The sequence below is a fragment of the Pollachius pollachius genome (genome assembly GCF_949987615.1).
Source record: "Pollachius pollachius genome assembly, chromosome: 8".
NCBI lineage: Eukaryota > Metazoa > Chordata > Actinopteri > Gadiformes > Gadidae > Pollachius > Pollachius pollachius.
Window position 1 is genome coordinate 25,533,734 of NC_136941.1, and position 19,280 is coordinate 25,553,013.

Below are 19,280 nucleotides of genomic sequence, written 5' to 3' on the forward strand. Positions count from 1 at the left end.
GTTTTGTTTGTTGTCATTAAACCGAAATAAACAGATAATCCAGTTTCTCTGCACAATTTTGATGCTAAATATGGGGGTTTACAATCAATGTATAGTAGCTAAGAGAAGGTTTCAGAGGCAATAGGTAAATTGCCTTCCATCAGTACACATGTCCTTCCTCCTGACCTCTCTCTCACTGGGAGCTATCGCCTACACTACACAGTTACTTTAGAAGTTGTCCTAAACTGTAGATGGCCCCTGTTCCTAGCTCAACAGTACTGGCATCACAGAGGGTGGTGTGGTGGGGATTTTTTTAGTGGGGGGACTGTGTATGTCGTCATCAAAAAGGAATCCCGCGTACACGCGCACACACATTCAGAAGAGGTTTGAGTTTTGTTACTTGGCAATTATGGAAACTGTAGTTAATCTCAATAGTTAAAAAATGTCTTTCTCATTAGCCCACATATTTCACTCAACATATTTATGAACCAAATCCCAAAGAACCAAAGCTCCTAACATCGCTACGCTACCACCAGTTTACAGACAGGCTAGGCCTGCAGTCACGACAAACACATTGTCTATAAATGCAAAACTTTGTTGAAGGTTATATTAGTAAAAATAGCTTCATGCAAAAAAAACAATGAAAGTCCAAGAATAATCACAAACTGAGCAGACAGTGCCGCCATCAGGCCTGCACTAACCTGCCATTGGGCCCTGGGGCTAAGAGGTTTCGTAGGACCCCTGCGGGAACTTACAATGAAGATGTGTAAATAATTTGGGGGGTTCACAAAAAATCACATTGTCTTGGGCCTACGCCGATCGGGGGGCCTATCATGAGCCAGTATAAAGAAAAAAAAAAACATTTACTGCAGCTCATGATAGGCCCCCTGATCGTCGTAGGCCCTGGGACTTCAGCCCAGGTAAGCCCGTGCATTAAGGCGGCCTTGGGCGCCATAGTGAAAAAAAAAAGCTGTCTATCCACAATCACCAGGTAATACTTGTTCCTATTCCTAGTGACTGGATTAAGGGGACGGGCTATATCTAATTACCAGCCCCTCCTATGGTGGCACTGTCTGCTGACAGTGGGAGCCCTCTTCGCTCTCCTGCAGTTAGGGGTGTGACCGTATATTGAACATGTTTTATATTGATATTGATCAAAAGTCTATCATGATACCTTATGGTTCTGGTCTACAAAGGAGAGGCCGGGCCTCTTCTGGTCCGATCTTGGTCTCTAGGCCACTTCTCTCCTCCAACCACGACCAAACTTCTAGAGCGAGCTAGTCAACTGTACGGTTGTTGCCCTCCGCCATCAGTAGTTTGTTAAGTGTGTGCTTTTTGGTGTATCCAATTTATTTGTTTTTTTGTTTTGAATGTTCTCAATTAAGATATTCTGTCCCGTAGCGATGTTTACATTCTTGGATAACGGAGGTAAATCGAGGCGTGCCTGTTAGAATGTGTTCAGAGATTACCTTACAGAAGTCTTGCATGAAGAAGAAAATAGAAAATCAAAAGGTCATCTTCTGCCAACTTGGTCCTTGTTTTTGATCTCCTGACGTCACCACTGTGCTGTACATTCAGCGTCTACATTCAGCGTCTACATTCACTGTCTGCATTCACTGTCTTCATTCACCTTCTACATTCACCGTCTACATTCCCCCTTCTACATTCACGCTAGGCCTAGCCAATGGAACGATAAATTATTGTATCCTGATAGACTTTTCAATATCAATATAAAACATGTTCAATATATATCGATAAGAGACTGCGTCACCGAATCTAGCACCTGAGTTTGTTACACAAACACGGTTCCATACTTATTTACAATATTTGAGTGTTTTTCATTGTTTTATCGACATTGGAGTAATTTGAATCGATTTCATTGAAATGCATCAATCTTGTGAATTTTGAGAACCAAAATTTGACACATAAATTACAGACAAATTACTTACAAACTGCTGGTACTGATATGAATGTTGATGACACAATGTTAAGGGTCATACTAAATGGGGTTGAGGAGTTTTCAGAAAGCATTTAAGAAAAGTTGAAAACAAAATTGACTAAAACACAGTGCTGAGCCTTCATACTACTAGTTTTTTATTATTATTATTATTATTATTATTATTATTATTATTATTATTATTAATACTATCAAATTCATAGATTCTGTGCATACCAAATATTCTCTCACTCTCCCCCCCTCCCCAATACACACACACACTCTTACACACACGCCCTTAATACAGACTGCTGGGTTTAACCCAAACAAAGTAACGGATATGTTGAGTTTGTCTTTTATTTTATTTATCTTTTTATATTGAAACTATGGCGGCCGAAATTAGACTATGGCGGTGCCTCATAGTCTCTTCAATGTGTGGGAAACACTAGTTGAAGTTCATATTACGTATTACACAGAAGTGCTTAAATCCAGTATGGTAGTTCCTAGTCCTTTTTGGTCATTCAAATGATCAATAGTTATCGATATCGATCAATATGATCAAGTTATATTGTGATATGTCTTTCAGCCATATCGCCCAGGCCTAATTCACGCGTCTACATTCCCCCGTCTACATTCCCATGCTTTACTCCAGTGCATCTCCATCTTCTATAGGGGAGATCAAGTACGCTTGTTTCCCAATTTATACAATAGCCTATAGTCTATAATAGCAGTGTCCTCGTTAGACTAGGTAAAAAAGTTGGTGCTCTATGCTACTCTAACCATACTATTCATGTAAAAATAGTAAGAAGAGATACACTATTTTGTAAAATCAATATATTCATAAATATTTATAGAGAGTAAATACACTCTTCCTTTGTTATTAGGTTATAGAGTATAACAATTTAAAATAGTAAAGTAACATTTTGGCATGCAGAGTAACTGCATAGGGGACATGATAATATAATGACATGTGTATGACTCTCTAAAACCCCTCTTTTTGATTATCAGTGATAAAGGGGGCCCCCTCCATTCCTCCGTTTCCTCCCAGGTGTTTTTCTTTTTTTCTTTCACTCACGGGAGGGTTTTTCCGGAATCAGTAGTTCTACCTCTAGCCCCGCCCTCTTTGGCTGAACCTCATGTGTTCCCATTGGTGAAAATTGGGGGCTCATTCTCTCTTCCCCATCTAGGGAGAAATTCTCCTTCTCTTCGGTAGTACCAAGTGTTGGGCTGAGGCGTCGCAAGACAGGCAGTAATTTACCCTTACACCCTCTTGGTAGCTCTTTTTGGTAGCTCTTTTTGGTAGCTCGTTTTGGTAGCTCTTTTTGGTAGCTCTTTTTGGTAGCTCTTTTTGGTAGCCCTTTTTGGTAGCTCTTTTTGGTAGCCCTTTTTGGTAGCTCTTTTTGGTAGCTCGTTTTGGTAGCTCTTTTTGGTAGCTCTTTTTGGTAGCCCTTTTTGGTAGCCCTTTTTGGTAGCCCTTTTTGGTAGCCCTTTTTGGCAGCTCTTTTTGGTAGCCCTTTTTGGTAGCTCTTTTTGGTAGATCTTTCATCCACTCTTACGCCCACATGTTGAGCTCCAGCATTCACAAATGTGCTGCTAGTACCCACAAGGGCAGCTTCTCCATCAACAGGATTAGGGTGTTCAGTCAGATGAACCACAGGTGTGCCAGAGCAAAAGGCCCGTAGGGTTGCTCATCCCTCTGACCCTGTTGAAGGTCTCCAGTGCTGTGTGAATGTCATTGAGCCACAAACGGATGGATGTGGAACTGCAAACCTGATGTAGAAATGAAAACCGTGTAACTAATTACTTGACGGGCTGGACATTTTTCCCTAAAGCACACATGATCTGAATAGATTTTGCTGAATGATTTTGAATACCTTGAAAAAAAATGATGTAAATACAAAATACCCTGCATTTGGTACACACTGGGCCCTATCTTGCACCCAGCGCAATTTACTTTCTACACAACACATTGTTGCTAGTTTGTAATGTTGCTAGTTTGCACCAGGTGTAAAGCTGATTTTCCCCCACAGTAAACTTGCGGCACTACACTTGTGCCCTGAGAGGCGTGTCGGCGAAGAGCAGAGGCGTGTTCCGGCGCAAATGAAACGTGGTGCTAATTTACAGATCGAGAAAGCATTTGCGCCACTGACCGAAAAATTCCTGGTCTAAGGGCACTAGCGGATAGCGCAGTTGGTGAGGCTATTTTGACGTACCATGGTAGGTCAGAACTGCAACATAAGCTTACACACCAGGATTGGGGAAAAACAAAAAAAATCCATAGGGGCTGCATGAATGAACACTGTAGTAGGCTGTGCCATGTGTAATAAGAATAAGAATAATAATAATAGACTCGAGCAAATAGGCTATATCCCAGCCTTCCAAAACAAAATCTCGTTTTAGGGTAAATTAAAACGGTTACAATTATTTGGGAAAGAACACTGATACAGCGGTAAGAAGTTTTACTTTTAAAACAATGCATCGGCAAACACTGTATAGCAAACCCATATTTTCTTGACACAGACATTGTGTACAAGCCCATAACTTTTAGGATTGATGAGTATTTCATCGTAAGGAAACATAGTTTTACCCCGAGTGAGTATTTAAAAGAATGATTGAATGCGGGTGATGCTTGGCGCGGGCTTGTGTGCGTCCATCTGTTTAAACACACGCAAACTAAACACGTAACGCATAATACAGTCCATGCAATGTATATTAACGGGGGGACACATGCATATTACGAACACAGGTCGATAACGATAATGTATACAATACTGGTTAGAAACAATGTTTGTTAATGTATTGCCGCATCATCATCGTTAAATAGGCCCACAGTTGCGGCCACAGGACCGCATATAATATATTGTTATGTTATCTTTGCAAAAAGTTATGAGACGACTCAGTGTTTCTGAAGTTGTAGAAGAAACGGTATTCCATTTGTGAATTAGGCCTATTATTTGTCCATAGACTGAGCCATTTGAAGTTTGAAATTCATGTGGTCACAGATCTGTCTCAGTGGAGACTACAAACGCGCTGTCAAAATATCCCCTCGTCAAGTTCAAATGCGCTGGCTCTTAACCCATTCAGACCGGATCACGCATCTGTGCGTGTTTACTTTTAAGACCGGATTGCGCATCAATGCGTGTTTACCATTAACCCATTTGTACCGGCTGCGCGGAGCAACATTGTATCCACTAGATACAATGTTGCGCCGCACAGCAGCCGGTACAAATGGGTTAAAGGGGTTACGCCAAAAAAAACACCTACAGTTTTCAGACCAATACATTTTAGATTTGCGTGGGGCGCAAGAGTCATTTATCCGCCTGTACACAGCGCCAGAGATCCGCCCACAAAGCTACTCGCATTTCGCGCTTCTCACTTGCATTTCAGACCGTTAAAATAGGGAATTAATTAAGAAACCGTTATAACGTTTCTTAATCATGCAAGAGATAATAAACTTGTTACATTTTTGGATTGCTTATTAGCCTTGCTAGCATTAGCATATGGCTCATACAACCAAACTCACCTGGCCCATGCAATGACAAGCATTTTCTTCAGAAAATGGGACATGTCTACATTATTTATTGCTGAAATATGAGAAGGACGATTTAAATTGGACAATGTAAGTTGAAAAAAATGAATAACGATTCAATGTTTCCTCCTTCCTGCAGGCTCTCAGAAGTTTGCAGCCATGCGTGTGTCTGAAGCTCACCAGCATAAAGATGGCAGCAACGCCACAGCCTCCGACCCACAGTTTGGTAAATCAGTCAAGGACATGCCCCGGTAAGAAGAACACAGAGAGAGCTCCCTAGATATGGAAGAGCACTCTCATTTCATTGCCAAAGAAAAAAATACAATTTAATTGTCAAACATACAATCAAAACCAAAAAAAATTTTGTGTTTGCAGAAGAGAAATATTCAGACAGTTCAACAGTTTTGAATTTCAAATGTAAGAAGATTCAAAAAAGTTTCTGTTTAAACAAAATCCCCAAGGCCGTTCACCAGAGAGCTTCGTAGGCACCTACACACGCATTACCCAATCTCCAAGCATGGGCTGAGGCGTGGTGAACATGGCGTACCAGTTTACATTGGATAATAGTCGTGATTAGTCTTTAATAGTATACATTTAAGATTCTAGGAAAAGTAGGCAGTCTAGACTGAATGGATAAACAAGCATAAACAACTCGTTTTGACAGAGATTGTCTACATCCCTCCTATGACCACTCACGCCAGTTTGGACAGAGAAATCTGGGATGTGTGTCTTCTACTTGCCAAAGGCTATTATATTACAGTAGAGCTTTGTAATTAGGGTTGCAACCCTTTCTTACTCTCTGCTGTTGCCAGGTCTGTGTTGATGCTCTTGAAGAACCCCCCCTTCCTGTTCCTGTGTCTGGCCGGCGCCACAGAGGCCACGCTCATCGCCGGCATGTCCACCTTCGGCCCCAAGTTCCTGGAGTCCCAGTTCAACCTCAGCGCCTCAGAGGCCGCCACGTGGTTCGGTGAGGGAACCCTAGATGGACAGACTGACAGACATACAGACCAACAGGCAGAGAGACATACGTACAGAGAGGAAGACAAGAAAACAGACAGGGACACCAAAGGACAAGACAAATGGACAGAAGGACAGATAAGTGTTAGGGCGCACTCACACTGGGCCGGAGTACGGTTGCTTCTTGTGCATACGTCATCACCAAGCGTCCGCTGCTTAGTAGAACTACAACGGAGAACAACACCGACAAAACAATTGACACTTTACTGACTTTGTTGCTTATTTGGAGCCGTTCTACTCAGACTCAGCCCCCTCTCATTGAGCGTTTTTACACTGCCACATATGCCGTTTGATGCCCGCCTCTTTCGCGGCACGGTCCGCGAGTTTACACTCCCCGAGGTAAATTGCCTGCTTGAGCTAGAACCCCTATTTACCCTCCCGGACCCTGCATACATTGGCGGTTTATTGGGTTACATTCTGTTGGGGGGTTGGGTAGAGGGGTTGCTGCGCTGTCTCCACAGAGACAAGGCAGCGATATGACCATGAGCAGTTCTAACTGGAAAGAAAGTGAAATCAGCGAGCTGCTGATCACGTGAGAGAAGGTGATGCAGTCGTATTAAACAAAGACGTTGAAAGATGGTGCGATCTACGAGAGAGACGCAGAGGAACTGTCCTTGCGAGGCTTTTGTTGGGATAAAAAACAAGTGGTCAGCAAAATAAAGAATATGTTGGCGTTTTTGCACTTGTAAATAGTAAGTCGCGTTTGTAGCCTACACTCAGACATGAACTTATTCTTGCATGCGGGTGTCTTCATAAAAAAATAAAAACATTCGGGAGTATGCAAATTATTCTAAAGAGGTCTAGAGCCCTGCCTTCTCCAGTGAACCGCACTCGTGAACCCACTCATGAACCGCTTGCCGCCATGTTTATTGTTTAATGGGGTAGAAGGGTCGCATGGACTATACGTCATCCAGCTCATGTTGCGTAGCCGTGCGTGTTCGCGTGTCGGCTCATAAGCGTCTGTACCGTGGCCTGAGTACACACTCTCCCGAGTGTGCTCAGGCCACGGAATTGAGCTGTACTTGAGTACGGTTGGCGTGCTCACACTAGAAAATAAAAACTACAAGCTGATGCCAGGTAACAATTGAAGTATTCTTTTCACTTCATCGATTTATACCATGTGTACATTTGATTCCTTCTTTATTTGTCTAATATTCATGTTCAGTTTGCTATCCTTGACTCCTCCAGACGGTATTTCTGTTCTCCTCTGCAGGCATCATGGTGGTCCCGGCCGGCGGAGGGGGCACCTTCCTCGGGGGCTACATCGTGAAGCGCCTCAACCTACGCTGCCGCGGTATCATCCGCTTCTGCATGCTGTGTGCCCTGGTCAGCCTGCTGGCCATCTTCATCTTCCTCATCCACTGCCCCAACGTGCCCATGGCCGGGGTCACTGAGCCCTACCGCTCTGCTGTCCACCGCGGCCCCCACTTCCAACACCAGTACCCCACCAGTAACACCAGCAACCAGCCACTCACAAATAGGTCTGTGATCATATGAACAGAGCGGCGTGCTGTGCGTTTGACCTGATGTTCTGATCTGTGCTGGGTCTGTAGCAGTGTGCGAAATACCCGTCAATATTCGGGGGGGACCCCATCCCCTGGATGTTGCGCAACACCGATCTAAATTTTCTCAAATTGCAGTAGGCCTATAACGTTACAATATTTCGTGGACGCGAGCCAAGACAATCAGTCTATAGCCTGCAGGACAACACACACACTATAAAACAATTTTTGATAATCCGATATGCTATAGTATTCGTAAAGCAACACTGACGTAGGAGGATGCATTGGCTAAAGTTGTTTGGATGCACGTTCTTTTATAACAATGAGAGGCAAAATTGTGCATTATAATGCAAACAAGAAAATAATTGGCACCAATCTGGCGCATTTAGAAGAGCAATCAATTGAATAAATGCCTAAGGTATAGCCTTAGGCATTTATTCTTATTCTTATCGGAGACTGGCATGCAGTCAGTGCACTTGCAGATGAGAGCCTGCGGATGCTGACAGACAACCCACAACAAGCCAAACTTCACGAGGGCAGGTTCTCTCTCTCTCTCTCGCTCGCTCGCTCGCAGGCAAGCAAGAATGCAAACACCCCAACTGCTCTCTCTCTCTCTCTCTCTCTCTCGCTCTCGCTCTCGCTCTCTCTCTCTCTCTCTCTCTCTCTCTCGCTCTCTCTCGCACGTAAGCATGCAATCACCCCAACTTCTCAGTCAAGGCTAGGCAGCTTCACCAAGACCACAACCAACCAGGCCTACATAACCATGCAGTATGCCATAGCCACAAAGGACAGTCGCACACACTCATCTTATGCACAACAATCAGTTCTGTCATCACAATTCAGTCACTGCAAAGATCTAAAAAGTTGGAATTAAGTTAGAATAGACCCAAAGTGTGTGAGTGATAGACTCTGGTTTAGCTTTCACTTGCCAGACGTTTTTAGTATGACTTCTCAACATTACGTCTTTCTTCTGTTTGGCGCACATCGCTAATTTGCATACGCACACAGGACTGGCTGGCTCCGCTTGGCAAAAAATAACATATTTGTGAAAAAATAAATGAATTCCGAATACTGGACATGGTGATCTTTATAATATTTAAGTGACCATTAGTGATGATAAAATATAGATTTTTTTTTTTTTGCTTTTCAGCTTTCAGGAGAACTAATTGGTAAATAGGGGGGTCAAGCCACCCTGGGCAACCCCATATTTCGCGAACTGATCTTTAGCCCATCGTCTATTAGGCAGTACAAACATAAATTAGGATGGTTGTCCAATGGGATATTAGTTGTTTATGTCACGCATTATGCATCCAGTCAGCAGAGGTCATATGCTTTCTGGGATTTTCCATGCGAGCATGAGTTAATCTCTCGACATAAAACATCTCTCCTGAACTGGCTGCGAGTTGGCGTAAAACATTTTGTTTGGCACGCCCTCAAACTGGGGCTGACCCATCACATCAAGCTTTTGATCAACTTTAGGCTCCCAAACGGTTCAAACGGTTAGACTCTAGGCCTATGTGCTTGGTGTCATGTATGTTGGGGGGACTGGATGCTGGTTCATATGTCGTACAACCTAATAAGTAAAATAAGATTGATATAAAACAAATGTTGTTTGATGATAAATCTTATATTAACTCAGGAGGCAACATCACTGAAGGGGGAGGGGGACGATTTGGGGAAATATTCAAATTGGGTTTTTTAAAACCAATATTGCGATTGCAATTTAGCATGCAATTTTTCTTTTTAAAGTTCCTTGTCTTGTGTATTATTCACTTAACACAAACATAACTCTGAAGTATTACCAACAAACGTTGGAAGCAAGCAATATATAAATTGCTCTTTCCTGTAGGCAAGGCCTATGTGTTGAGATGAATTAATGCATGAATTGATGTTCTAACATCTTTATTTAACTATTGAATTGTAAAATAAAAACATGTTTCTCTACCCCTCTAAAAATATGAAGATAACTCAAAGTCATTGTAATAAACATAAACGTAATATGTAAAGGTGTAAAATGTGGGCCGTAAACGCGGCCCTGGGCCCCGTGTTGAGGGGCTTCATGTCCCAATGATCTCCGCTATCTCCGTAGTCGTTTCGCGGTGCCGTTTTAAACTGCGTTCATAATATACTCTTCATCGTTTCGGGCAGCGATCCCTGCCGAGTGGGGATTCGGTCTCCTTGACAAAAAGCGGTCAATTTGTTTTATTTTCCACAACTCAAAGCGTAGCATGGCAATTTGTTTTCTTCATCTACTGCTCTCACATGAGCGGAGGGTCTTATACACGTGGCCCCCTGTTTCCGATTACAACCGGTTATATTGTGAAACATTAAAACAAAGACTGTTTTAATCGCAGCCTTTGCGATTAAGAACATTGAATAAAACATAGTTAAATTAGTTATCTTAATTGCGATGTCGGTTAGTTAGATTAATTGTTCAGCCCTATCCAGGGAGCAACATATGTTTCACTGTCAAACTTATAGTGCCTTAAGTCAAGCTGAGAAAAATCAAAACATCAAATAGAAAATTGGAGAAGCTTGAACGTTGAGGGCTTTCCCAGTTTCAAATGAAAGTAAAGTAAGAGTGTTGATGATTTTTATCTCATTAACGCTCTCTCCCCACTCCTGTGTGTGTCCCCTGTTATCTCTCTGTACCCCAGTTCTGACCTGGGGTCCGACAGCCTGCTAGTGGGTTGCAACTCAGGCTGCAGCTGTTCCCGGGATCTGTACAACCCGGTGTGTGGGGAGGACGGCGTCATGTATTACTCTCCCTGCCACGCAGGCTGCAGCACCATCCATCACACTGACGCCACGACTGGGAGACAGGTACGCTGTCCTGCTTATCATCGAAGTCAGAAGGCTTTGTTTCTCCTCTGCTTTGACTGATGCAACCCTCCTGATACCTGCAGCCATTCAGAGTGCAGGCCCCATGCAGACTTGTGTTTATATTCTAAAATCATTATTTAGTCTATTTCAGATATAGAAAAAATAAAATAATTGCTATGCAGATTCCTTCACTTTCATTGGTCACTGCCATCATTCGTTTTAATTAGACTTCTGCACTCCCTGGTCTTCAGGACTTCCAAGGCGATTGGTTTAGGTAGAGGCTGTCAACGTGATCGAGGCCTGATCTTCAGAGACTACCAATACAAAAAAAGAATAATCATTCTAACCTTCTGACTCCTACTCCAGACTCTAGCCAGTAATTGTTACTAGGTTGTGCAGGTTTAAAGCCGTAATTGTTGGTACTCACACACTTATAAAGCCCACTTTGTAGTTGGCATGCGTAAACCAAAAATGTGGTCATGTACGGCCCTCACGCGCCGTTCAGACGACCATTTGTCGACTTCAGAGCCTTTAAGACTCAACGTGAAGGTTGCACAAACCAGCGCCATCCACTGCCTCGTTACAGAAACACGTCACAATGAATGCCATGACTTTACATTGTTCCAAGGTGAATAATTTACAAACTATTTCTAATGTGTTGATAAAGCTTAATTTAATGCTACAATTCACGTTTAAGTAGTTAAAAAGCATTAGAATTAGTTTTTTTTGTGTGAGTTCATCTAAATTGAAGACTATCTATGGCTTCCTAAGCCTTTATAAATCACATGTAACTATTCACTGACGTGCAATCATCCCGGATTTGAATGTTTATGATGAGAGTGCATCAATTGACTGGACCACAACTGATCTATCTGTCAAATATTTTCTGTACATAGGTGTAGATTCAAACATGCAGAATCACTGAATCAAACATTTTGTGGGGAATAAAAAGTGGCTTTTAGAGTTGCTAATTTCCAAAATTAGTCTCATTCAGCATCCAAAATGCATCTCATGATTGATCTGTAGGATCTGTAACTTACTGGTCAACATGATTTGTCAACTGATCTACAATTTATGGTGTATTTATGGTTAGAACACACACCGCAAACCCCGTCCATAGAATCCGGCGCTTTATCATGACGTAGCGTAGTTGCAGTCTCATAGTGACGAGCCTAGTTTAGGTGCAGTCTCATGGTGACGAGCCTAGTTTAGGTGCAGTCTCATGGTGACGTGGCCTAGTTAAGGTGCAGTCTCATGGTGATGTGGCCTAGTTTAGGTGCAGTCTCATAGGGACGTAGCCTAAGTTAGGTGCAAATTCTTACTACTGTGATTGTCTTTTCAAGGTCCCTATGAATTATTTTTCACATCTTTCCATCAAGGTCATGGAAAGGAGGTTAGGAAAGGACAAAGGACATTTTTTTTTACTATCCGACTCACTATTCAAGGAGCACCAATATGACTTCGCAATCATGCAACGTCATATTGGTGCTCCAAATTTTGCCAATGGCAATGACCGATAAAGGGTACACAAATGTAAACCATTAAATTGTACCAGAGGCGGAGCCAGACTTTGTGTACATCCGGGGCTTAGCCCAGAGGGGGGTCTGGGAGTCCTCCCCCAAAACAATTTGAGTTTCTAAAATGCGATTACCTGCATTCTAGTCCTTTAGCGCTAGCACCAGCACTACTGCTCCCGGCCAGCGCGCATCAAGCTAATCTCACTGAGCTGAAACCTTTGACAGGTCATTGGCAGGGGCTGCTAATGCTACGGTATCACTGGACGTTGGTTTAGAAAAATAACTTCTAATGTCCATGGTAATGTTTGTTCCACACCCCGAGGCTACTTTAACAAGACTGCTGAGAGACGGGGATGGTTAGAAAACGTCACGTTGTCCTGGCAACCGTTCTAAACAACCGAACGAGAGATGGCGTTTAACATTGCTTCCATGTGTTGTTTCTTTCAAAATGAAAATAAATCAATTTCAAGAGGTGAAAATCACTACCAGTCAAAACATGAGGGAACATGTCAGGGTTGTCATAACTTCAAAAGCTTAAAAAAGATCCGGGGCTTTTGACGTGAGATTCGGGGCTTCAGTCCCGAAAGCCACCCCCAAGCTCCGCGCATGAATTGTACCTGCAATCGTGGTTGATAACACTTAGATACTGTTACTGTCACTTAGATATTGCTTTCTTGTGTAACCCCGGTAAATAATTGCTCTGTCCGTTCTGTTTGGCCTTCTCTCTTTTGTGTGTGTGTGTGTGTGTGTGTGTGTGTGTTTAGGTGTACTCTGGATGCAGTTGTGTGCTGAACACAACAGAGGAAGTGGGCATGGTCCTGGCAGGGAAGTGCTCTGGCTCCTGTAACCACATGCTGGCCTTCCTCTCGCTCTTCTTCATCGTTATCTCCTTCACTTTTCTCTGTAGCATTCCAGCGCTTACTGCCACCTTGAGGTGAGGGTTAATTAGACAATGGATTAATGCCTGTCCATTTTTGGGACATGTTTTTTTATTATATCGGCCAAATTTGCAATCAAGTCATTTCAATTCTTAGCTTTGTTTAACAGCCACGCTATTGTTATTGCACCAAATTATCCTAATATCTAGCTTTGATTTGTCCCAAAAAAAATGAAAATTAAAACATTAGATATACATTCAAGCACTAATGGTGCTCATCTTCTGACAGCGATATGACAGCAGAATAACGTTATGGACACAAATGGGATGTAAGGATGGCTATGGCAAAACATGCACCATGACTCATAGATAACCCAAAAGATAGCCCAAAGCCAAATGGGCAAGGCTTAGTTCAGGAGAAAGAATGGGTTTACTTGTAACCAGAAGGTTGCTAGTTCGATCCCGAGTGTTGATGTGTCCCTGAGCGAGACACATAACCCTAACTGCTCCCGGCGAACTGGCTGTCGCCCTGCATGGTCGACTCCACCGTCGGTGTGTGAAAGTATGTAGGAACCCTTAAATGTCCTAAAACGGTACCCATATTGGAAATGAACGTCTTCCCTTTGCAGGTGTGTGCCGGACAGCCAGAGGTCTTTTGGGTTAGGAATCCAGTGGATTGTGGTGCGCACACTTGGTAGGCATCTGTTATTTCAAAACACTTGATGAACAATTACAAACACACATGCACATCTAAATGTATCATCGAAACACTATAGCTTAACCAAGAAAATCCCTTTCCTGACCTCACGCACATAAGCACATGCACATACATCCAAATGCGTTAATTGAACGCTATGGCTATTTCCACGAAACACTGTCACTCATCCATGCATCTCTGGCTTCTCAGCAACAGCACAAACCAAACAAGGGTTCCCCCGCAGATTGTTCCATGGTGGCCCGTGCTCTTGAGTAGTGCTAATTCGGGTGTTTCATACTAGTTTCATTTCCTTGAAACTAGTCCAAACCACCTTTTGTTTCAGAATCATTTGAAGTACGCCCATATGTTCAAAGCTGTTCAGTGTTTTCACTGAGAGCCCCCACACACTCACGTAAACTGAACGCCTACGTCACAACAGTCTTGTTCTTCGGGGAGAACCCCGCACAAAAACATATATCCACATGACATTTGACTGTTGCTTTTGTTTAGGTAGTGTCCCCGGGCCGATAGCGTTTGGATCGGTGATCGACTTATCCTGCCTGCTGTGGCAGGATAAGTGTGGTGAGCAGGGTTCCTGCTACCTCTATCAAAACTCTGCCATGAGCCAATACACCCTCGTAACTGGAATCATATATAAGGTAATCGTCGACAAATGGATTTATTTGTGTTTTAACACATTTTTGGCTGTCCGATTCAAATTATTTCCTAGTAGACTAATTCCTTGCTGTATTTCGGAGCATGTTTCCATACTTTTAATAATACTTCTTCAACACATTTAGAAGCCACCGGAAACTTCTACTTAAGTACCACTAATGTAATGTTCAAGTGCCCCAGTTATTTTTACAATAAAGTTGGTTACTACTGTATTCCACAGCTAGCTCTTGGGGAAGATTTCTAAAGATCAAACTCGTTTCCATATGACCTCTAGCCCCACATAATATAGGAGAATACAGATTTGTTGTTTTAACAACTTTCTACATTTGTGGTTCAATGATATGCCTCTTTATCTAGCCAGTATTTTGATTTTTTTTTTCCTTGGTAAAACAAACGTTTACATCAACAAAAACCTTTTGTCAGAAACCTTTAACCTATCAAACAGCTGTTTTAAATGACCTTGAAATAATCCATACCAAATCCTAATTAATTGCTATTCATCCATCATGCAATTCAATTTTTTTTGTTTGTTTAAAGAAAACATTTTAACATTATTGTTTACATCTGTGCTCTTCTCTCCACTGTACCTGAAGTTCTTTGGCGCCCACCAACTCACCTCATATTGAAAAAGATTTACAATTTTCAAAAATTCCCCTTTCTGTAGTTGGGAAGTAGATTCCGTTGAAAAATTCACTACTGCTTTTTATGGTTGACATTGCATGCATCGTAGTTTCGTTCTAGCATTGTTTCATCATTCATAATGCAGCTTAATTTAGAATTGGAAGGTTATTTGAATGTCCTATTCTTAAGGGAGAACCTTAGTAACTTCATATGACACCTCAGTAACTGTGCAAAAAATATAATAATATTAATTAATATATATGAGTTGTTGACATACTTCACGTCGACTTCACGTTGAGTCTCAACAATGACACATTGTTGAGGCTTGTTTTGGGTCATGACAACGGCCATCATTTTACGACATGCTGGATCTGGTTGTTGAGGACGATAATGATGATTCAAGTCAATTTTATTTATATAGCCCTTAATCATGGCCTTACAGGCTATATTTGATGACAAGAAATCTTGAGGAGTAAATAACCGATATCTGTCAGCTCCCTAGTGCTGGCTAACAGGAACCTGTCAGCTCCCTAGTGCTAACAGGTAACTGTCAGCTACCTAGTGCTAACAGGTAACTGTCAGCTACCTAGTGCTAACAGGAACCTGTCAGCTCCCTAGTGCTGGCTAACAGGAACCTGTCAGCTACCTAGTGCTAACAGGTAACTGTCAGTTACCTAGTGCTAACAGGAACCTGTCAGCTACCTAGTGCTAACAGGAACCTGTCAGCTACCTAGTGCTAACAGGTAACTGTCAGCTACCTAGTGCTAACAGGAACCTGTCAGCTCCCTAGTGCTGGCTAACAGGAACCTGTCAGCTACCTAGTGCTGGCTATCAGCTACCTAGTGTTGGTTAAATGGTAACTGTCAGCTACCTAGTGATTACAGGTACCTGTCAGCTACCTAGTGCTAACAGGTAACTGTCAGCTACCTAGTGATTACAGGTACCTGTCAGCTACCTAGTGCTAACAGGTAACTGTCAGCTAGTGATTACAGGTACCTGTTAGCTACCTAGTGCTAACAGGTCATCTGTAATGGGAGCTGAGGAACCCTCTGAGGAGGCCAATGAGAGAGAACAGAGAAAGGTTATATGTTTGTATTCAAATTGATCAGCAGTCCAGCTTGATTACAGGTGGACGTTTTAAAATGTGTAGAAGACCCCTGAAGACCAGAGGGGCTGAGAAAGACAGAGGGGAGTAATAAAGTCTCGCAAGTAGGAAGGTGCTTGTCCTTGCAGGATGAATAGGTAAGTATTAGCAGTGTGAAACCTGACCTGGCATTGATTGGAAGCCACTAAACCATTGGAGGCAGGAGAGACTAGGAGTAATGTGGTCAACGTTTTCTGGTTCTAGTTGGGCGTCTAGTCTGATGATGATGATTCTGATTTAGCATGAATCTGCCTCTCCCAGGTGATGGGGATCATATTCTTCCTGTTGGCCAGCATTCTTTACCAGCCCCCACCAGAGTCTCCACAGAGCAGCTGTGAGAGCACTGACCAGGGCGCTGGAGATATGGGGGACCTACCCATCAAGGACCTTCCACAAGATGGTGTCATTGTCAACCCACATGCTAGGTTTTGACCCAAAGACTATCCCAGACTGCTGCCTTTGTGTTGCACGCATGGACATTATTTTGTTGGAGATGAGTGTTGGATGCTTGATTTTTGATGCACTCTGTGTGTGTGTGCGTGTGTGTGTGTGTGTGTGTGTGTGTGTGTGTGTGTGTGTGTGTGTGTGTGTGTGTGTGTGTGTGTGTGTGTGTGTGTGTGTGTGTGTGTGTGTGTGGCAAGCCTGTGGTAACGATAGTGTCTCATTAACAGAATACAAAAATGAACAACATTGCAGCACAGCTTTGCAGACTGAATGGCCTGTTGTGAGTCCTGCTTGTGTTTTCAGTGTACATTAGGGCCTGTATTTCCAATTATTCTTTTTGGTATGTAATGTTGAAATGGATTCAGAACTGTTCATTCTCATTTATCTTATGCTGTATTATGATGTGTCGTCTGAAAAGGCAACGCATCCACCGAGACCTGTGCATTGTAGTCCTTCCACGTTTGAAGCATTTTGGATGTTGGCCAGAAGTAATGTATATCTTTTTCCTAGACACAGACAACAATGGGCCTTCGGTTATTTCAAAAGTTGACTGAAGGAAGTTGACTAGATTCGTATAATATCCTTATTATACACATTAGGTATGTCATTATATCCATGCCAAACCAAAACTTTGTAAAAACTATTTTATTAGGCTATAATAACTTTTTAACACCCAGCAGCACAAATATGGTCTGATAACATAAAAGCACACATTGTTTTCATAACCACTGTGAAACATGAAAAGTGTGCATCATTTTCTGGCATTTAATAGCAATCAAAAAATTGGGGGACATTTTAGTTTAGCTTGCTACCAACACAAGATCAGTATGTATGATTCTTTAGTATGAAAATAAAGTTGTAATAAGGAAATGCATATCTGCACTTTAACCTAGCAAAGTGAACTATTACAGGAAGTAGGATATGTTTTATATATTTGACTGGCCAAGGATGACCCACAGTTGGCAAAGCTTGACATATACAAAGCATCACTTTTATTTGGACCTATTAGTAAAAAAAAAAAGTAGCATCATGGACCTCTCAAATTAGATGATTTTTTCCTTCTTACCAACAAATAGCATTTTACTTTAATATGCAATAACACTGGTCCAATGCATAGTGATTTTGTCTCATAGATCCAGAGCCCTGAGATTGAATAGTCTTACAGACTAAGATTTATACCTTTTACAGGCCTACTCCCCTAAGACTGCTCAGTTTCTAATAAAAGGAGGCTCGTGGCTGAGGTAGATGGCAGAAGAATGATGATCCAGCATCTGCTGAGAACAGCAGTCCTACTTTTTCCATTTATTCGTTCTGACATCTGAAAAACAATTGTTAAATGTGTTTTGAGTTATTCAGTTATTTTTTTAAACAATGACGAAGTGACCAACTTTTTCAATATGTTTCTGAAAAAGAAAAACATTCTATAAACAAAGTTGAACAATATATCTGTGTGTGCCTTGAATGAATTTGTGGGCTCACATTTTATGTTGCACTGGGAACAGCAAAAATCAACAAAAGAAAAGGTGACGATATAATAATAAAATGAAACAAGAAACTATTTAAATCAGGAGAAGCTAGTATTCAAACTATTTATTGACAACCCAATTGGCAATTAGACGCCATCAAATGATTCCTCATGGGGACGATGGTATAAAGTAAGCCGGGAGAGGTATTCCCCCCAAAAAATTTATGAAATGTATTACCTTGACAGATTTGAACGGCAACTTATAATTGAGAAAATATGAATAATGTACGACTTAAACTTGAAATTTGAGGTCAGTAAGTACAGAAGACATGTAGTGTAATGCATAATAGTGCATAATATTCATTTCACAATACCGGTTTCAGCTGTGGTTATTTTTCTTGTGTGGGTTTCAAATATATTTTGCTGTCTGAAAAATTTGAAAAGGAAATAAGACTTGGGGCCGATCCAAATTCCCCCCTTCACCCAAACCCTTTTGCATGTTCATGCGCAGAGTAGGGGTGTCCCAATTGTCATTTTATTGAGGGGTAGGGGGTAAAGGGGAGGGCTAACTACCCCTTTGAAGTAAGATTTTAGACGGGCAGACTTGCAAACGAGGGTTGTGAGATTGCTCCAGCAATACGTTGCGAGAAAATGGAAAATCAAGAAAAATACTAGGCATGATGGCGGCGAAAGATACCACAGGGTCGAACTCCATAAATGTAAGTGTTTTCTTTGTTAATAATCATTAAATAAATGATGCTGACCATCGCATTATCATTATGGAGTTTCAATATAGTATAAATATTGTCTTTATAACAAGCACAACCACCAAAATCGCTAGATTGCGCTAACCGGTAGTGAGCGAACTTGCTAGCTAGCGAACTTTACAACATTGATGATAGTTCATGACAGTACTGGACATATTTCCATGTTTTAGGGACCCCAGGTTGAAGATAAGCTTTTGTCCCCTGCCAAGTTATGCAATAGTTAGTTTTGAAAATGTTTATTAGCCTGGAAAATGGTGGAACATTGTCTTATTTCATTTATTTTGTGT

The 19,280-nt window shown here is 42.0% G+C and overlaps 1 protein-coding gene across 4 annotated transcripts in view; it reads left to right on the forward strand.

Moving 5' to 3' along the window:
- slco4a1 (solute carrier organic anion transporter family, member 4A1) overlaps positions 1 to 18,166 on the forward strand; it is a 52,497-nt gene extending 34,331 nt beyond the window's left edge. For 2 of the 4 annotated variants that reach the window (XM_079741716.1, XM_079741715.1), the window contains exons 6-13: positions 5,584 to 5,695; positions 6,257 to 6,411; positions 7,675 to 7,942; positions 10,621 to 10,786; positions 13,068 to 13,237; positions 13,810 to 13,874; positions 14,388 to 14,536; positions 16,579 to 18,166. In XM_079741716.1, coding sequence (XP_079597842.1) covers positions 5,584 to 5,695; positions 6,257 to 6,411; positions 7,675 to 7,942; positions 10,621 to 10,786; positions 13,068 to 13,237; positions 13,810 to 13,874; positions 14,388 to 14,536; positions 16,579 to 16,749 — 1,256 coding nt within the window. In that variant the 3' untranslated portion in view covers positions 16,750 to 18,166. Of the gene's footprint in view, positions 1 to 5,583; positions 5,696 to 6,256; positions 6,412 to 7,674; positions 7,943 to 10,620; positions 10,787 to 13,067; positions 13,238 to 13,809; positions 13,875 to 14,387; positions 14,541 to 16,578 lie in introns of those variants that run through there. The other 2 variants (XR_013812049.1, XM_079741717.1) reach the window with 2 other exon arrangements.
- Positions 18,167 to 19,280: the final 1,114 nt, after the last annotated feature.